Source organism: Branchiostoma belcheri, unplaced genomic scaffold, assembly GCF_001625305.1.
Source record: "Branchiostoma belcheri isolate BF01 breed outbred unplaced genomic scaffold, Haploidv18h27 scaffold90, whole genome shotgun sequence".
NCBI lineage: Eukaryota > Metazoa > Chordata > Leptocardii > Amphioxiformes > Branchiostomatidae > Branchiostoma > Branchiostoma belcheri.
In genome coordinates, this window is record NW_017804576.1 from 1,356,681 (window position 1) to 1,375,203 (window position 18,523).

The following is an 18,523-nucleotide window of genomic DNA, read 5'->3' on the forward strand; positions in this document are numbered from 1 at the left end:
ATTGGAACGACACATGCAGCGTGCAGAAGCAATTAAAGTAGATGGTGGTCCGGAACACCCTTATCGAACAGTATCGCAGCCAATGTCTATACCTTGACCATGATAATGTTTGAATTACAATAACATGACTCCTAAAGGCAAAATCGTTCAGAGAAATTTGCTAATATTGCGGCTTAAAAATGCACAATTGCACTATGCTGCACACGTTGAAAGAGAACAGTAGAACATATAATGTCGCCTTGGAAAGGTAAAATCTACTTTACCCTAGTCCTGGGGTGACGCATGAGACCAACAAAACAATAAATATGTAAAACAATAAAGTAATATATAACGTGGGAGATGGTTGGCTCCACAAATGTACTCAAGAGTTAAGTACATTGAACACCATCGCATCAAGTGGTTTGGCCACCTTGTCAACATCAACATCGTACGACATCAGAGGGTCAGGCCGGAGGGCCAGAGGGAGACCCCGCCGCCGCTGGATAGACGGTGTGACGGAGACCCTGAGCGCCCATGGCCTGACACCGCAGCAAGCGACTCGACTTGCCCAGAACCGCCTTCTCCACCTCCCCGCGACGCCCCCATAGAGGTAGAAGCGGCAAGATAAAGTAAAGAAAGCACGGTAAAAGCCTGGCATTCAACTGTGTGAACGTATTTGCATTTGTTGATTTGACCTTAGCAACTGTGAAAGCATACAGTCAGTTGTTGCCGACCGTGCAAAGTGCAGCGTCGACAGTTCTCCTGGGCACTGAAGAGAACAACAAAAGGTTTGCTGTACGTTATAGCAGCTAAGACTCTTTGTATTGATTTGACTTATATATATTTTCTCTCGTATTGTGTTTGGTTCTGCGGTAGTGTGGCACTGAATGTTGAATATAAAATTGTGGATGGGGGAAGAATTTCACCATCGTAATCCACCGTAACGGGGATAGTTTCCACCGTGTAAGTGCGAGTTCGCGAAAGTGAAAATGACCCATAGCTTTACAACAAATTATTTGCTCTTAAGAGCTTGTCAGTGCCTTCTTAGTTGAACACTATATTGATCAAATATCGATCCGAGATAGCCGTTAATTAGAAGTAACCCCAGCTCATGATAGTTGATACTCTTAGTTGACAGTGTAACGTTTCCAACCACTGAAGTCTTCCACCCTGTTCTGGTGTAAACTTTGAGCAACGATTGAGCTTTAGTCAAGCTTGACTAAAGATATAATGAGTCATACTGCTGAAATATAAGACATGTACACAGCAAAGCTGTCAGTACTACATTTGTAGCAGGCCACTGCTTTATTAGAACATCGTCATGCATCCATTTGAACTGAGCTAAAGGTTCCTGTAGTCCTGTTTGCCCATGATTGAGAGTCCTTGAGCCAACTTGTGTTAAGTCGCAGGTGAGGGGAGGGGGGCTGAAATTGGCAGAATGCCATCCTTGTCCTGCAAACGGTACCTGGTATTTGACAGTTATATAACTGTACTATGTACACTGTGATACCTTAGCCTGGTATCCAGTCTCATCGTGGTTAGGGTGGGTTTTCCTAGGCGCTGCAGGCGCTCTTCCTCGCCCGCTTCAACTTGGTTTCCCGGTAACATTAGGTGTTTCATGATGGAAGATTGATTAGCCTCAATACGATCGTGGTGTGGCAAATCAACTCCCCCAGCGTGCCATCTCTGTTAGTGTAACACTCCTACCGGGGGAAACTATTACAGCCCCGAAGACACAGCCTGTCCCAACTTCTATGCCCCAACCACGATAAGACTGGGTACCTTATGTTTGTAATTACTCTGTACTCTGCACTGACAGTTCTACTAAGATAATCGCCAGGCGACTATATAGCTATGATACATATATTGCATACTATTCTGTGTTTTACCAACCTACCAGAAGCTGTGGGCATGCGGCCAAATCCTCATTTACGACAAACACCTTTGTTGCGCAGTCTGCATGTAGTTCTTCACCACATTCATTCTGAACAGGTACAAAAAGCAGAAGTTTTCCAGTCAGTTGCAGGTGAGGGTACAGAGTGCAGCGCCGACAGTACTCCTTAGTCAGACCCTTCCAACGTCGGACGATTTTCTTCTGTCTACCCGGTCTGTGTATTTTGGGGGTACGGAAGTGGACACTATTCAGGTTTGCTCTCTATATAGCTACAACAAGCCTTGCTTTCATTTCTTTGATAGTTTTCTCGTTTAAAGGCGTCATATATATGTTATGCGATTGTCCCATCGTTTGCAAATGGTTCAGTGATTCGATATAGTACGAAATATAAGTGAAATGTTGCTATTAAAATGTTGCAAATATGAATCGGTTTGGGCCGTACCGAGTGTCCTTTCACTTTCGCCTTCGTCGTATATTGTTTATTGCTGCTAGATGCCGGGTTTGTCCTAATTATTTGCTTACATCGGCATCAGCCCCCCAGTTTAATGCTGTAACTCTGCTATGTTTGCTGACGGGAGGTCACTAATCATGTTTGTGAGCGTATAAATATCATACCGTAGGTGGGGTTTACGGAAAAACCTGGGTGCCTACCAGGCCAGGCTACCTGGTCTGTCCACCAGGCCAGGCTAGCACGGCAGGGTAATCAGATCCCCCCATTAATATTGAAAATTATACATTTTTTTTATTATTTCACTCCATACGATGGTATGGATGAAATGTGTTGTTTACCGAAGGAAATTTTATTGTAGGAGGGATTTAGACTCCTGTCACCATATATGTAAATGTGTTTGAGTAAGAATTAACAGAGCAGAGCCTATGCGAATATACCGTCATTTCGTAAGAGAGATCATACATAATACACACACGCACATACTTTCATTCATTCATTCATTCAATATATATATATACAGCACAACCAATAATTGTGGGGCTTGCCTTAAACGAAACACTATCTTGCAATAATTAATAAAGTGAATTCTGCAATGAACGATTGCTAACATCTTGATCAGGTTTTGCTTTCCTATATTTCATAGGTCAAAGAACGACAAGCAAGAATATCTCAACGATGGCGAGACGCACGGGTGGCCAACCACAGTGAGTACCTCTCTATCTAGTGCTGACTTTGGGCCTTCTGTTGCCGGGAAGATTTTTTCTTTTCTAGGAAATAATTTGTGATACAATAGAATAGCAGCGACAGGATTTCATTTTCATGACGTGATCATCTTCCGGCACAGACTATCTAACACAAAAGTAAATTTAAATACTGTATTATCATTGCAAACGTGCACATACTTTTTTCATTCCTAATCAAGGATAAGGATGTACAACTACATTATGAATGAATGAATAAATGAATGAATGAATGAATGGATGAATGAATGAAAGTATGTGCGTGTGTGTATTACATATGATCTCTCTTACGAAATGACTGTATTGTTTCCTGACTTGTTTTCTCAACTCCCAGGGAGATATTTGGAGACATAAACGACCATGAACAAGAAATGTTGAAGAGACTGGCCGCTGCCGGTGACGCGAGTAAAGTTGACATATTGAAGCAGATTCAAACGTACGCTGCAGAAAACTTGGAGACATGGAAGAATCAGACGGTGCGCGTGGGCATCGTGGGCGACCCCGGAGCGGGGAAGAGCACCTTCATCAACTCCATCCGCGGGCTGAAGCCGAAAGCTCCTGGTGCCGCTGAAGTCGGCGTTACGCACACTACAGAGGTAGCCACCGACTACCCCCACCCAGCACGCCCAGATAACCTTGTCTTCGTCGACTTCCCCGGCGTCCTCCTGGAGAAAGGGAGTGGTGACCAGCGCGACTTCGACATCCAACAGTACCTGGCCAAGTTCGGGGAGAAGATGCAGCAATGCCACGTATTCCTGGTGTTCAGCAGCGGCCGCATCCAGCACAACGCCGTGCAGATCGGGATGAAGGCCCGGGAGATGGGGAAGAAGGTTCTGTTCGTCAGGTCACAGTTCGACAAAGACTTGGCGGACAAGCAAAACGACGACGAGGAGTACTTCGAAGACAAGACCGAGGCCGACCTGATGGAGGAACTCCGCCAAGACTGCGTCAAGGTTCTGAAGAAGGTGGGATGGGAGGGCGAAGTGGACCCCAAAGATGTCTTCATCATCAGCGGCCGCCTGAGGAACGTACTCGAGGGATCGTGGGACATCCCTAGGTTCAGAACGGAGATAATCGAAGTTCTGGACACTCTCCAAAAGATGGTCGTCATCAACACCTGCCGGGACTTCTCCAAGGCCACCATCAAGGAGAGGGGAGACGTGTACAGAAGCAAGGTTTGGCTCGTTGCTATGGTGGCAAGTCATGATCAAGGCTCCTTTGTTCCATTTGTTGGTTCTTCGGCTTTTCCAGGTAGGTGAAATAATCGAAAAGGTATCCACAACATAAGTGATGCCATTGGTCCAATTTAATGATTGGTCCACAGGGCGATTCGGCGAGTGACTTCACTTGCCAAAGCCTGTTTAAATGCGCCAGGACATGAAGTATGTTTATGTGGGACAGGAAATCCGTTATCGCGTATAAAGAAGGTCTTAGTATTTTCATGAACTCGGCACAAACTTGGGCAAAAAGTAATACACTTTTGTTCTTGGAATCGACTACAAAGTCAGCAGATTTGGGGAGAAATACAGATATTGTTGAAATAATTTCTGATAAAAGTTATTGAAGACGCCCTAAGAAAATAGCAGGAACAAGCCAAGCTTCGATATCCTAGTAGCGTATCGCCTACTCTAGTGACGAATACCATGTCCCACATCGCCCGTTGTAATGATTTTATTGTTTTCTATGTGATCAGTTAGGTTACACAATGCAGTTGTTACCAGATCAGTAGTCACCAGTTCGATGTTTTGCTACAGGTGCCCTCGCAGTCGCGTACCACCAGTACAAAGAGGGGTTTGGCCTCACAGAAGACGCGGTGGAACAGCTCGCCAAGATGACCGGCAAGAACCAGGAAGACCTCAAAACGTTCTTGTCTAGCAAGCTCCTGGGCGACACAAAGTTAGGTATCGGTGAGAGTGAGGCTACGTCTGTTGTCAAGGCCGTTTGTAGTGGATTAAGCATCACAACGTTAGCTGCCATTGCTGTTGACCAGGCAGAATATTTTGTCGTTCCTGTGATTGGTGCTCTTGTCACAGCCCCGATGGCCTATGGTATTACGACCAAAGTCCTGAATGCATTGATTTCGCGCTTGGAGAAGTGCGCCGGCGAGCTGTTTGATTACGCCTTCAAGGAAAGTGCCGTGTGAAGGTTCCTTAATGTGTTTTGATATTTTCAACCCACACTAACGGGCGCTTGAGTAGCGATTCGGACGTGTTAGCAACATAATGTTACACATTTCTGATAAATTCAGTGGTAATAATGACAAAAGAATGTGCCCATGTGATGTAGTTGAGAAGTTAGTAGCTTGAGGAAAAAGAGAAAGATGGTGGCGGTTTATTGTTTGAGAAATATTTAGAAAACTATCATACTAATGTCTAAGATACATACCACACATGTATCGTTGCTGATGCAAAGGGCTGCAGTTAATACCTGGTTAAGGTGATAATAATTTTTAGATTCAAAGATTCTTTTCATTAAGCAATCTGAAAACGTCACAATGCTCCACCCAATGATATGTGAGGTTTCCGCACTTTATTTACTCGATCGAGGTGCATACATTACAGTACACTACATTCCTAGATAGAGACTGAGTTGTTATACCCTTACAAAACAGTTATTGTAGTCATTGTGTTTCTTTATGTGGATTATTATATCAAGCTAGATTCCTGTAATATGTGGTTTTAGGAGTTTTCGGACAAAATCAGTACCTAGTCTCAACACGATGATATTGTTTTATTCTTAGGCATAAGATTTTTGTGTGGCACTGATCTGTGAAGTGGCTTCTGTGGAATTGCTATTGCTTTGCTGAATAGAAGATCATTTGCACCGATCTTGTCTCTTGTGTCAATCCAGACCACGCGTGGACAAATGAATGGGTTAGCCTGGTTACCAAACCTGTTTAAGCTGCCGTGTTTTTTGCAGAGGATGAAAGAGACTCGGCAGCTAAGATAGGCTTGGTATCCAGGCTAGCAATGGTTGGAATAGGAGTTATCATATTCAAAAGTTTTCTTCAGATATAAAGTAGCAGGGTGACTTCGCTCCCTCACAATTAACTCACTTGGTACAGTACACCCCTTGATACAAACTGTGCTAAAACTGAGCAAAGCGTGTTGATGGCTGCTTTGCAGTTTGCACAACAACGTTGATGTCAGTAACTTGATTATTGAGACAACGTTAATCTATTTACTTCGATATCAATACAGATACAAAAAGGCACAAAATATTGTCCAATGTGCGGTCAATGTCAACATGTGCGACAGTCCATATTTCAAAACAAAGTACAACCCCACGAAACGCACGGTTCTTTTATCTTCTCTGTCCAAAGATGGCGTTTTTCAGCTCGAGCGCGTCCCACATGTCCTGCGTGACGTACTCCAGCCTGCCGCTGATGATGAACACCTCGTCATCGCTGACGTCACGCGGCCAGCCCACGTCACGCAGGACCCGGATGTAGTCCTGTCGGAGCTCCTCCATCAGGTGGACCGAGCACTTGTCGTCGAAGTACTCTGGGTCGTCGTTCTCCTTGTCCGCCACGTCCTTGTCGAACTGAGACCTGGCCAATTCAAACATTTTGTCGTTTACTAAACAATTCATTACCACAACGAAATGCTTCTAAAACTCAAATTTTCCATCCTATTTTGCATTGTGTCATACCTTTTCACTGCGTTTTTCATTCGATGGGAAATTGGTCATGTGCTTTGCAGCAGCATCTTTGTTCTTTATTACGTTGTGTTGTTACATCTGTATTATCATCTGTATTTCCTTACTATTGGATTAGTTTTTGTTGATTCATCCTCTCATTATTTGTAAGTGGTAGCGTGCACCGTTAAAATAAGTCTTAGCTACATTTTGTATTTGAGTGCGCTACCACTTTGTGTTGTATGTACTATTTTTCGTAATGTGTGATCAATGAACAACAACAACAACAACAACAAACATTTGACCTGACGAACAGAACCCTCTTGCCCATCCTGTGCGCGGCTAGCGCGATGCTGACGGGGTTGTGTTGGATGCGGCCCCGGCAGAACACCAGGAACACGTCGCAGCTTTGCATGTAGGACCCGAACTCCAGTAGATACTGCCCGATGTTGAAGTCTCCGAACCTAGGGGTGATGGACAGGGCAGGGATTTAATGAATGATTTTGTGAACGTTCTCTCAAGGACTACAACATTTCCGGCATTACATAAATATCAAGCGTTTACTTTCAATGATACTTTTAACTTTATCCAGAACCATGCTCTGGATAGTCTACGCGTGTTCAGAACCGTGCCCGGGGCAAATTAAATTTACGTTTTTGGATACGCGGAGACTATCCAGAACAGAGCCTGATCCTAACCCTAATCCCTTCAGCACAGAACTAGATAGGCCCGGTTCTGGATATAATAGAACTAGATAGGCCCGGCTCTGGATACAACAGAACTAGATAGGCATGGTTCTGGATACTATATAAGATCATATAATAGAACGAACCACGGTTCTCAATACCGTACAGAACTAGATAGGCACTGTTCTAGATACCATAGAAATAGATAGGAACGCGCGGTTCTGGATGCCATACAGAACTAGGCAGATTCCGGCGGTACTGGATACGATAGCTGCCGTACCTGCCGGCGTGTCTCCTGAGCAGAACCCCGGGAAAGTCGATGAGCACCAGGTCGTCAGGTCGGTCGGGATGCGGGTACTCTGTGGGCTCGGCGGTGGTGTGGGTGAGCCCGACCCGCGCCGCGCCGGGGTCCCGGGGCCTCAGCCCGCGGACCGAGTTGATGAACGTGCTCTTCCCCGCACCCGGGTCCCCCACCACGCCGACACGAACTTCGCCGGGCCGCCTGCGCTGCGGCACGGGTTTGGAACTGCAGCGTGACATGGCACGGATCAGCGGTTACTTTATATTGACCGTGAGACTGGAATGTACATCTCCATATTGACGCTACTCACAGTTTGTTATCATAACAATGCTGCTGGTTACTGTATTAGACAAGGGTTTATTTAACGGAAAGATCTACACAAGACAAGGCAAGTTTCGTCCGAGGTGGGACAAGAGCACAGCTTATTTAAAAAGAACAAAATGTGTAACTTACACATTTTGTTCACACACTTTACTTTAGTGAGTGGGAATTCCTATCGCTACTGATTTTACACGGTGAGTCAGTCGGGTTAGATTTTAAAAATTACATCTGATCACCGAGCTCCTTGTTAGTTTCACAAAACTTTTAAAAAAACAGGCACATGCAGAATTACTAGTACTTACTCGTGTGCCTCCTCCCATGATTGTTCATGGTATGATGATGATGGTGATGATGATGATGATGAAGAGGATGACGTTGATGACCACCAAGAACCCATCTGACTAGAAGGAAATGGAATGATTTTGTTATGGCATCAGTAGGCTGTGGAAATTTCCCCTCCATTTTGACGCCCAATTGGCCCTTGTTCCTTGAGCTCCAGTGGCGTAGCAACGGCCACGCACTAGCGGAAACGGAACGGTGCTACTTGGGACCCATTATGAACATTGTAAAGAACATCTCACCGTGTCTCCTTAATTGGAAAGGTGAAAAAAGGTGTCGCATGTGGCCTACAAATAGGTATTGTGTCATCGTCTGCAGCGTTCTTTGTGGTACGAATCTTATGTAATCAAATCAAAGGTGTTTCTCGTGACTCAAAGCAAACAAAAAGCAGTTGTTCAGCCAGTTTGCTATCGAGCATTCAAAGTGCAGCGCCGACAATAATCCCCTGTCAGATCATTTCAAAGGACGACTTTCCTCTGTCTACCCAAGGTCTGTATCTTTTTTTGAAGTACTAAAGTACATGTATACCTCTACCAGGCTTCAGAGCGGTCCGAAAGAGCAGAAATTAGCCAAATAGACAGATAACATGCCATTAATCCCCTAAAGCAGTACAGTTTGCTGCTCTGAAACCTGTATTAGGGGACTTATTATCCCGGGACGTTATCTGGCTAATTTTTACTCTTTGCAGTCACCTCTGAAGCACCGACGAGGCCACTAAAGTAAACAACGTAAGGCTTGTTGCACGTTACATAGCCAAGGCGTTGCTTTGATTTGACAGATATTTTCGCTTCTTCAAATGGGTCATAGACATACAAGACATTTCATTTAAGAGCTCGTCAGTGTGACACCATGACTATGTAATCAATCAGACATTGATCCGCGTTAACCATTAAGTAACCCCAATCTATGATTTCTTCATCCCCAATTAAGAAGGGTATACGTACTGATACTCTAGATCTTATTTGACGGTGCACCTTTTCCATCCACTGAAATCTTCCACCCTGTTTTGGTGTAAGAGCAACGATTGGGCGTCATTCAAGTTTGAAAGTAGTTTGAGTCATGCTGTTGACCACATACCATTAGCCTCATACTATTGGCCACAAAGTACTGACAGACCATTGATTGGACTAAATATCGTCTTAAGTCAATATTTGAACCGAGACTGAAGGTTCCGCAGTCCTATTTAACCAGTAGCCACGACAAGTGCCAGCTTGAGTTTAATCTCAGGTAAGATTTGGGCCCCGGGCCCGACAACTGGTAGCCTTGTGGCGATGCCTGTTATTTGGCATTTCTTACACTGTGTCCGTACTGATAGTTATGCTGGGGCGCACACACATCTAACCTTTGTTGCCCAACAGTTAGCTTTGCTACTAGCTAGGCACGGCGCTGTACATAAAGCTAACAGCTACCGGTTTGGAAACCACTGATTATTATTAACGTTACAGTTAAAATAGAACTCTAGAACACCAACACCTCACCTTGAACAGGTTAAACCCGTCCTACCTTAGTCCTGACGCTACGAGACGAGAAAACAAGTGAGCGTAAACATGAGAAAACATCGCAGTCAAAAGAGGAAGTGACGTCATGTCAGGCCAGCCGTGCTATTTTAGGTACGAAACTGAAAGGTGTTTTTCCATGACTCAATCTCATGACCAAAAAGCAGACGTTGCCCAGTCAGTTACAGACGAGCGTACAAAGCGTAACGTCTGCAGTACTAGTGTTCCTCCGTCAGATCTTTTCAACGTCGGACGGCTTTCTTCTGTCTACCCAACGTCTGTGTCTTTTGGGGACACGGAAGTGAACACTACACAGTAAGTTTATGGTTTGCTCTCCCTTAAAGGGTCACAACCCGCCGTGCGTGCAACTGCGTGCTGTCTACGTGCAAAAACGTGGGCATATTTTGGGATCCGTACACCGTAAGTGGTGAGTACCGCCTCCGTACGGAATCCAACGGATTTGTGAGCAGACACACCGTAGCACTTAAAAATAAAACGTACGGACAAAAAACACGCACGGCGGGTTGTGACCCTCGCTTTACATACCTGGCGTATACATACTAGTAGCTTCAACAAGCTGGTATTTTTCACGTTCAAAGGCGTCATAAATGTACAACGAGAAATACGAGATTACGTCTTGTCGTTCACAGAAGGTCCAGACGGTTCGTTGTGGTACGAAATGTTTTAAAATGTCGCAAATATGAATTGGTTTGGACGGTACCCAGTGTGCTTTCACTTTCACTTTCACCTTATATTGTCCGCTGGTGAGGACAATTTAGCTGCCAGAGACCGAGTTTGTCATTGTTTGGGAAATGTTAACCCTTGTCCTGCTGACATTCCTGGCACAATATTTTTCAATAATTTCATGTCTTAATTAGATCATAGGCCCCCCAATTTTTTTTGCCCTGCAGTGGCATAGTTACTTCCGCATTCGTTGCGTTTCGCTGCGGTGTGATGCGTTGCACGAGAAATACCCCCAAATCGTACCTATGCAGGGTGCTATATAGATGGTACTGTATGTGCAGAACGACAAATGTTGCGCTCAGTCTGTTCAGCTTAACAAGTTTTTTAAAACATCAATGTACCACGATATAGATTCTTTTGCTTCACCCTACTTATATTGTAACCACCAGCCTGTAATTATGAAGGCTATTTGTGACAACCTTTTCATTAAAATATTGCATGTTGATAATAGATGAGTGCATCCACTTATGGAAATGACCCTGTCAAGAGCAATTTTTGTGACAGATAAAACAGCTAATGGCCTCATTCTCACTACGATAAATATGTCCGGATCGAGCCGAATGGATCACTTTTGTCCGGATCGAAGCCGGATCAAAGCGAATCAATTCGGTGGAAAGGGCCTAAGTATGTTTACCACACGTCACTCCTTTTGTTGTTTCAAGCGTGAAATTGTGAAGGTACACAAAATTCAACCGTCAAGTACCTTCCACTTCAAAGGTCTTTTAGTTCAACATAGTACTACGCATTCTGCAAAATAAGTAAGTCACCTCTAGCCTGTGAACAGAAGCTCTTTGTCCGGTGCTCCAGGAGCTGCCCACCCTACTGATTTGCGAGTCGGCGAAAAGCGAGGTTCAGTCAGGCTACGTCACTTCCATCTTTGAGTCATTTTTATATTTCCTCGGGGCACAATTGTATTTCACTCCATACCATGGTATGGATGAGATATATTGTTTTATTTTGTATGTACGTATAAATTTTATAGGAACATGAAAATTTCGCCTTCTATTTAGCCATACATATGGATGTTGTGACATTAGACATTTATTGATGACGGGTTAATGCCCCGCCCCGAGGTGTATATGGTGAGAAAATCCCCACTGAGGTGCATTAACCACCGAATAAACCACCAAGTGAGCGTAGCGTATTGTATAAAGATGTGTGCAGTTCTTAACCTTGTTAAACATGTTCACTTTGTGCATTTCTAGGCTCCTTTTCCCGGCACGACACGTGTAATCACTGACGATGGCGACCCCACCCGAGTGAGTAGATATTTGCAATAACATTGTCTTAGAGGGGTATCTATAGAAATACACACACACACACACACACACACACACACACACACACACACATGCATGCATACATACATACATACATAACCCAGGATTTGGAAGTGGCTTAGCATACGGTAATATAAAGGGTAATGCCCTGCCCCGAGGTGTATATGGTGGGATTATTTCACCATAACATTATTTCACCATAACATTATTTCACCATATATTTCACCATTCCAATACACAGGGAGATCATTGGACAAATGAACGAAGAGGAACAAGGCATGTTTAGGAGCCTGGCCACTGCCGGTGGCGTGAAGAAAGCTGAGATCCTGAAAAAGATTCAAACGTACGCTGCAGAAAATATGGAGGCTTGGAAGAACCAGAAGGTGTGCGTGGGCATCGTGGGTGACCCCGGAGCGGGAAAGAGCACCTTCATCAACTCCATCCGCGGGCTGAAGCCGAAAGCTCCTGGTGCCGCTGAAGTCGGCGTTACGCATACTACCGAAGTAGCCACCGACTACCCCCACCCAGCACGCCCGGACAACCTTGTCTTCGTCGACTTCCCCGGCGTTCTCCTGGAGAAAGGGAGTGGTGACCAGCGCGACTTCGACATCCAACAGTATCTCACCAAGTTCGGGGAGAAGATGGAGCAATGCCACGTGTTCCTGGTGTTCAGCAGCGGCCGCATCCAGCACAACGCCGTGCAGATCGGAATGAAGGCCCGGGATATGGGGAAGAAGGTTCTGTTCGTCAGGTCACAGTTCGACAAAGACTTGGCGGACAAGCAGAACGACGACCCCGAGTACTTCGACGACAAGACCGAGGCCGACCTGATGGAGGAACTCCGCCAAGATTACATCAAAGTCCTGAAGAGGGTGGGATGGGAGGGCGAAGTCAACCCCAAAGATGTCTTCATCATCAGCGGCCGTCTCAACCACGTGCTGAAGGGATCCTGGGACATCCCCAAGTTCCGGAAGTCGGTGTTCGAGAGTCTGGGCGCTCTCCAAAGGATGGTCGTCATCAACACCTGCCGGGACTTCTCCAAGGCCACAATCAAGGAGAGGGGAGACATCTACAGAAGCAATATGTGGAAGGTTGCTATGGCGGCAACTGCAGGCTCCTTGGTTCCATATGCAGGTGCTGCGGCTATTCCAGGTAGGTGAAATCAAGGAAAGAATAAATATTCTGAACAATAAGTGCCAATTCTCATTTTCTCATGTGATCAGTTATCGGTTACAAAATGCACCTACCTTCAAGGCAGCACTCACATGTTCCATGTTTTGCTACAGGTGCCCTCGCAGTCGCGTACAAAGAGTACAAAGAGGGGTTTGGCCTTACAGAAGACGCGGTGGAACAGCTCGCCATGATGACCAAGAAGAATCCGGGGGAGCTCAAGCAGTTCCTGTCTTTCAGCCTGTTGGCTGGGTCGAGGGGTCCTATCGGGGACAATGAGGCATTGGCTGTCGTCCAGGCAATCTGTAACGGATTAGGTTTGCTAACTGCCGCTGCTGTTGACCAAACTGTAGATATAATCTTTCCTGTGATTGGCGCGCTTGTCACAGCCCCGCTGGCCTATGGTATTACGACCAAAGTCCTGAATGCGTTGATTTCGCGCATGGAGGATTGCGCCGGCCAGCTGTTTGATTACGCCTTCAAGGAAAGTGCTGTGTGAAGGTTCTTTAAAGGTGTTTTGAGATTTAGAGGCCACACTTAGGGGCGCTTGAAGAGCAACTTTGAGGTGTTAGCTACATTTGTTATTAATTTTGTGGTGATGATGACAAAAGAATGCACACTTGATATAATTTTGTGCTGCATTTGATGAGACAATTATGAGGTGATGGACAAAGAAGAAGATGGTGCATAGGCGTTGGTTTATTGTTTGAGAAATCTATAGAAAACTATCATCCTTTTTTAAAATTATCATTTTTTGAATGTCTAAGATATGTAACACGTTACCGCACATGTATTATAGCTGATGCAAAGGGGCTGATGCAAAGGGACAAAAACAGTACCCAGTCTCAATACGATGATATTGTTTTATTCTTAGGGATAGAAATTTCAAGTTGTGTGGCACTGATCTGTAAAGTGGCTTCTATGGAATTGCTATTGCTTTGCTGAATAGAAGGTTTTAGAAGTGACTGTAGTGTGCTATCTAATAATTAAGAGTAGTTAAAGAAGTGACACTAGTGAGGTAGCATTGGATGTCGTTGGTGATACCAGACAAGCGTCACTTTTTTCACATCTTGAATACACGAATAAAAGATTCGATGGATATGATATCATATAATTCTTTAGCTTCAATTCATTTTACAATGTTTCGAGACTGTAGAGGATGTTATCCATAAATGTTCTTGCGGTGACATTGATAGTACACATAGTATCTTGATACACATATGAGTATCTTGATTTTCTTAATCTTGCTTTAAAGTAAATGATCTATAGGGTATATCACATCAGATAACATGCTTGAGCAATTAAACATTGAATAATCTACATCTTCAGTATATTACGGTACATTACATATTCATGAATCATGAAGTTGTACTTGGTAACTTTTGTTGGCCATGTAGAACACATACACAACTCTACACTATTTATACCATATTGTACATAACAGAGCACTATTAAAGAGTATCTGGTACATGAATAAAAAAGCTTCTTGATATAGAAGATTTTAATCACCACCATAATGAATATGATGCTTATTTACTGGGCCATGCTGAAAAGGCAATATTGATGATGAAATAGTTTTGAATCATCCTCCGAATGTACTTAATTAACTCTTTGTTATAGACGTAATTATTCTGGTTTAATTATTGCTGTACCTTGAGTATTACCTACTTATAACAAATGTATGATGCAGCCCTGCCTTTCACGCAGACCATTTTCAGACTTCCTTGGATGGCTTTCGAAGGCAGAGTGGATTATTTACAGCTTTATTTACACATTAGCTGATTTTAACAGTTGTCCCTTACCTTGTGATTGTTTGCCCAATGCTACGTTACATAAGTATCACTGAGTGGAGCTTTTTAACAATGTAATGTAAATCATACATCATTTCAGCCGATAATGGCTGCTACTGTATGTTTTGTACGATGTGTAATTTGTAAATAAACCATTCATTATTACGACTATCAGCCCTATACAATTCCCTTTTTTTTGGTCATCTACTAGAATTTCTGTCACCTACTTACTCTGTAGTTTTTTTTTTATTCACTTCATAGGTCACCACAAAACAAGGCTCATGGGAGGTTAATGATAGCTTTAAAGTAGCACAAGAAATACTGTTGAGGGTCACTGTGGCGTCATTGTAACGTACATTTTAACGTGATTGCACTCACGTGACTATGACGTCATGCTGGTGGGTTAAGGAGTGAATTATCAAGTGGATTTTGTATTTACAATCACATGCAAACGCATAGACCTGTCTCGTCAAGGCTCAACCAACTAATATAGTTGTTTATTCATTGACAAACTTGGACTATCTAATTTTGAAAGTCAATTGTTGATTGTCCTGTAGATTGCAATTGTCATGTTTCTAGGGGGGTCCGGGTCCCGGAAAGTTGTAAAAATTGAACCTTCTGAGATGGCATTTCCTACGTTGTTGAGATGATTGCAAAGGAAAACTCAGACATAACTTTTTATTCAATGACAAAGTGAGCAGTTCGTCTATGATTCCAGTCCCGCTAGTGATAGAAATCAGTCCATCTTTTTAAGAAAAATCATGAACCTTTAGATAAAAAGTGGAACTTTGAGCCTTGTGTGTGTATGGGTGAGTGGGTGGGTGGGGGTCTTCCTAACCCACTGCCCCCCCCCCCCCTGGCTACGGGCATGAGAGATGATAAGAATTAAAACTAGTTTCATTTTCATCTCGATCTGAAGCGCAGGCCGAACGCTTGTCGCGAGCCTTATTTTCTTCCACATGGACGAAGGTTTTCATGGGTATCTCATCAGTAGCAACTTCAGTGCCGCTTGCTGTCTCCCCAACTCCACCTGCGAGGGTCTGCAAGTTGCCTGCAGTGTCAGTTTCCCCTGGCCCTGCAGTGGTAGGCTTGTTGCTGGCGGTTGCGTTTCGTCCCTTGTCCTGACGATGGCGTGCCCTGTTCTCCTCTACATCGGCCATAATTGTCATCTCTATAGCAGAGCCGGTTCCACCTGCCGATGTTACCTCAGTTTTCCCTCCGGTGGTCTGCAGGTGGCTAGCAGTGGCGGTTCGTCCATTGTCCTGCTCGGCTGCAGCCAGACCAAGGCGAGCCATGATCGCAGACTTACATTTCCCCACCACCTCTCCCGTCATTGTCAGCATCAGGGTCATCACAAGGCCCTGAGAAGCGTTCAGCACAATAAAGATGTACTCGAGAACTTCGCTATTGGCGAAAGGAAAAATGAAGCCGAAAATCCAGGTGAATCCAGTCAGAAACGAGATACGCATGTAGACCCAGATCTTGCTGATCTCCGAACGTTCCAAAGCAGTGCTGGCTATCTGAAAGGACTTCCGTATGGCCAGCAAGGCGAAAATGGTGAAGAAACCATTGATCATAAGGGCACACAAAACAGGAATTCCAAATGCCACCAGACTGGCTGTTGGATTGCCGATCCAACAGTGCTCTCCATAACCCACCCTGACGGAACTGCCGAACTCCACAATCACTGTGGCAAGGACTATAGGTACCGGCACCAGCCAGGTGTACAAGACGTACTTGTACGGTTCGGCTCTTTCTGACTCCTGACGAAATGTAAGGAAGAGATCTACAGCTAGCACGTTCATGGATGAGAAGGCAGTCAGGAAAGAGTAGTGCAGAAGCACTGCAAACGCTGTACAGACCGGCCCGACAGGGATGAACCCCCGTGCCACAAACAGGACTTCAGAAGCTGCCATGCATGTCATCATCTGAACTTTCAGCTTTTCCGGGACTTTTTTCCACTGGCCTGACCTGTAAGTGTGGAACACGAAACCAGTCACAGCTACGACAGACACCGTCACAAGACCCAAGGTTAACCAACTCTTGTTAGCATCCCAGGTTGCTTGGCGCGCGTCCTTCGAAAAATACTCCAGTAGGCAGTCCCCACAGATTGAAGCTGATGTGTTCAGAATGACCACCTGCTCAGCCGGGCACGACACGTTAGAACTCAACAGGCGGACGCTGCCATTGGGAAGGATTTGGAACTCATCTGACGTGAAGTTCAGTATGGGTCTGCTGCAGTTTTGTAAAGGGAAGGTTTGGTTCGATGACCCGAGGCTTACAGACGAGCTGAATGGTCGACACGAGTCGACAAATGGGTCGTAAAAAGAGGCGGGAGGGCAATGGTTAGGACTGTTCCTGGGACTCTCATCAGCATTGAAATTGAACAGATGAGTTAATGAGATCCCGTCAGGCAACCTCCTAATTAATTCAGTATGACAAAGTAAATGTGTGCTTGCCATGAGGGAAAGCCCTTCGCAAAGAGCACAGTGGATGTTTTTGTATATTTTTGGTTCGTAGAGACGTAACTTCTCAGTGTAGGACGTGCAAGCAGTTACATCACAATTTGCATTCGACATATCGACCTCGTGAGGAGTGCATTCTCTTCCCTGCCGCAGGTCAGGCTCGAATTCCAGCTTCAGAGTTCCTGTAGTACAATCCGCAACCTTCTGGCTAGTAACTCGGAGTTCATCATATAATTGTGTGACTCCAACAGGATTTGCAGGGGAATTAATCAACCCAGTGCATACAAGTTTGGCTTCCCATATAATTACTTGTTCCATACTTACATGGTTACAGAAAGCACAGAATATGTTCCTGTATTCAATATTTGTTGACGTATCGTGCACGGGCATCCGGTAGACCAGGTCACCTAGGTTGTAGGGATCCGCCTGTTTTAAACACTGATCTCTTGTGACGTTGTCCATCCAGTCGTCAGGGCAGTCGGCCACCAACCAATAAGATCCTCCCTCGTAATAGCCCTGCAGACACTCCCACTTCTGATGTTGATGATCAGATGGTGATGGAGCTGTCCCGTTCATGTCGCACACTTCTCTGTAATATCAATCCGAACAACATGGTCATTCTTTTGACAAGATCGAAACAAATTTGTGCGTGCCTGATTTGAAATCTTCCATGCATCCAACCTTTGATTTGTATTCCATTGCCCTCTACCGGATTTGTTTTGCTTTGCAGAAATCATGGCCTTGGAACTTGGGCAACCAGAAATTAGTACATTGGAACATGAAACGCACAGATGGGAAAGCTAGCTTCCAACCCATATTTTTTGCAGCAAGTCTATCTATGTACAGTACAGAAATCTGATGTCTTAGATGTATGACATCTACGTACCCAATGTCTTTGCAGCAGTCGCCGAAAAAGGTGCAGTCTTGGTCACAGTAACAATTGGTTCTAGGCCTATCACATTTACAGGATGAATCACACCTAACATCCGTGGGGTCTACAAAGATGGGAAACAGAAAAAGATGCATGGGTGTTAATGAAAATATTACTATTTTCGCATTAAAAATTGGATGAGGCAGTGGAAAAGGAGGAGGAGGAAGAAGAGGTGGAGAAAAGAGAGGAGGAGGAACAACTCACTCTCTCTATCACTCCTTCAATCACACTGGGAGCCTCTTCATATCTCTCCTTCGAAACTCTTTTAAAATGTTCCTAAACGAAAGTGGCGAAAGTGAG

The 18,523-nt window shown here is 44.6% G+C and overlaps 4 protein-coding genes across 7 annotated transcripts in view; 2 read left to right on the forward strand and 2 right to left on the reverse strand.

The window, feature by feature from the left end:
• The first annotated feature begins 1,996 nt into the window (after positions 1-1,996).
• On the forward strand, positions 1,997-4,323 carry LOC109487938 (T-cell-specific guanine nucleotide triphosphate-binding protein 1-like). The gene is made up of 3 exons (XM_019792040.1): positions 1,997-2,125; positions 2,968-3,028; positions 3,399-4,323. Exons 2-3 carry the CDS (start codon positions 3,000-3,002, stop codon positions 4,321-4,323), a joined length of 954 nt encoding a protein of 317 aa, XP_019647599.1. The 5' UTR covers positions 1,997-2,125; positions 2,968-2,999.
• A 2,005-nt stretch (positions 4,324-6,328) lies between these two features.
• Positions 6,329-8,405, reverse strand: LOC109487931 (interferon-inducible GTPase 5-like). Its single transcript, XM_019792033.1, has 4 exons — positions 8,311-8,405; positions 7,667-7,912; positions 7,006-7,164; positions 6,329-6,614 (listed from the first exon to the last, which is right to left on the reverse strand). The coding sequence occupies exons 1-4, from the start codon at positions 8,403-8,405 to the stop codon at positions 6,368-6,370; spliced, it is 747 nt and encodes a 248-aa protein (XP_019647592.1). The 3' UTR covers positions 6,329-6,367.
• A 351-nt stretch (positions 8,406-8,756) lies between these two features.
• Positions 8,757-13,844, forward strand: LOC109487994 (T-cell-specific guanine nucleotide triphosphate-binding protein 1-like). Of its 4 annotated transcripts, none has more exons than XM_019792134.1 (4): positions 8,757-8,836; positions 11,793-11,846; positions 12,109-13,019; positions 13,154-13,844. In XM_019792134.1, exons 2-4 carry the CDS (start codon positions 11,830-11,832, stop codon positions 13,534-13,536), a joined length of 1,311 nt encoding a protein of 436 aa, XP_019647693.1. In that variant the 5' UTR covers positions 8,757-8,836; positions 11,793-11,829; the 3' UTR covers positions 13,537-13,844. The 4 variants fall into 4 exon arrangements, with proteins under 4 accessions (XP_019647693.1, XP_019647695.1, XP_019647691.1 ...); XM_019792132.1 differs by lacking the exon at positions 8,757-8,836 and adding an exon at positions 9,902-10,158; XM_019792135.1 differs by lacking the exon at positions 8,757-8,836 and adding an exon at positions 10,232-10,270.
• A 1,843-nt stretch (positions 13,845-15,687) lies between these two features.
• LOC109487932 overlaps positions 15,688-18,523 on the reverse strand; it is a 12,991-nt gene continuing 10,155 nt past the window's right edge. The window contains 3 exon segments of the mRNA XM_019792034.1: positions 15,688-17,116; positions 17,666-17,881; positions 18,179-18,287. Coding sequence (XP_019647593.1) covers positions 15,688-17,116; positions 17,666-17,881; positions 18,179-18,287 — 1,754 coding nt within the window.

What these genes read in the sequence shown, in the direction of transcription:
- LOC109487938 (XM_019792040.1), top strand. Translation starts at nt 3,000, where the DNA reads ATGGCGAGACGCACGGGTGGCCAACCACA. An exon ending in CGCACGGGTGGCCAACCACA is followed by an intron (nt 3,029 to 3,398) that starts GTGAGTACCTCT and finishes CTCAACTCCCAG; the next exon opens with GGAGATATTTGGAGACATAA.
- LOC109487931 (XM_019792033.1), bottom strand. Translation starts at nt 8,405, where the DNA reads ATGGGTTCTTGGTGGTCATCAACGTCATCCTCTTCATCATCATCATCA. An exon ending in TCATGGGAGGAGGCACACGA is followed by an intron (nt 7,913 to 8,310) that starts GTAAGTACTAGT and finishes GTCACGCTGCAG; the next exon opens with TTCCAAACCCGTGCCGCAGC. An exon ending in AAGAGGGTTCTGTTCGTCAG is followed by an intron (nt 6,615 to 7,005) that starts GTCAAATGTTTG and finishes TGAATTGGCCAG; the next exon opens with GTCTCAGTTCGACAAGGACG.
- LOC109487994 (XM_019792134.1), top strand. An exon ending in AGGTGCTGCGGCTATTCCAG is followed by an intron (nt 13,020 to 13,153) that starts GTAGGTGAAATC and finishes GTTTTGCTACAG; the next exon opens with GTGCCCTCGCAGTCGCGTAC.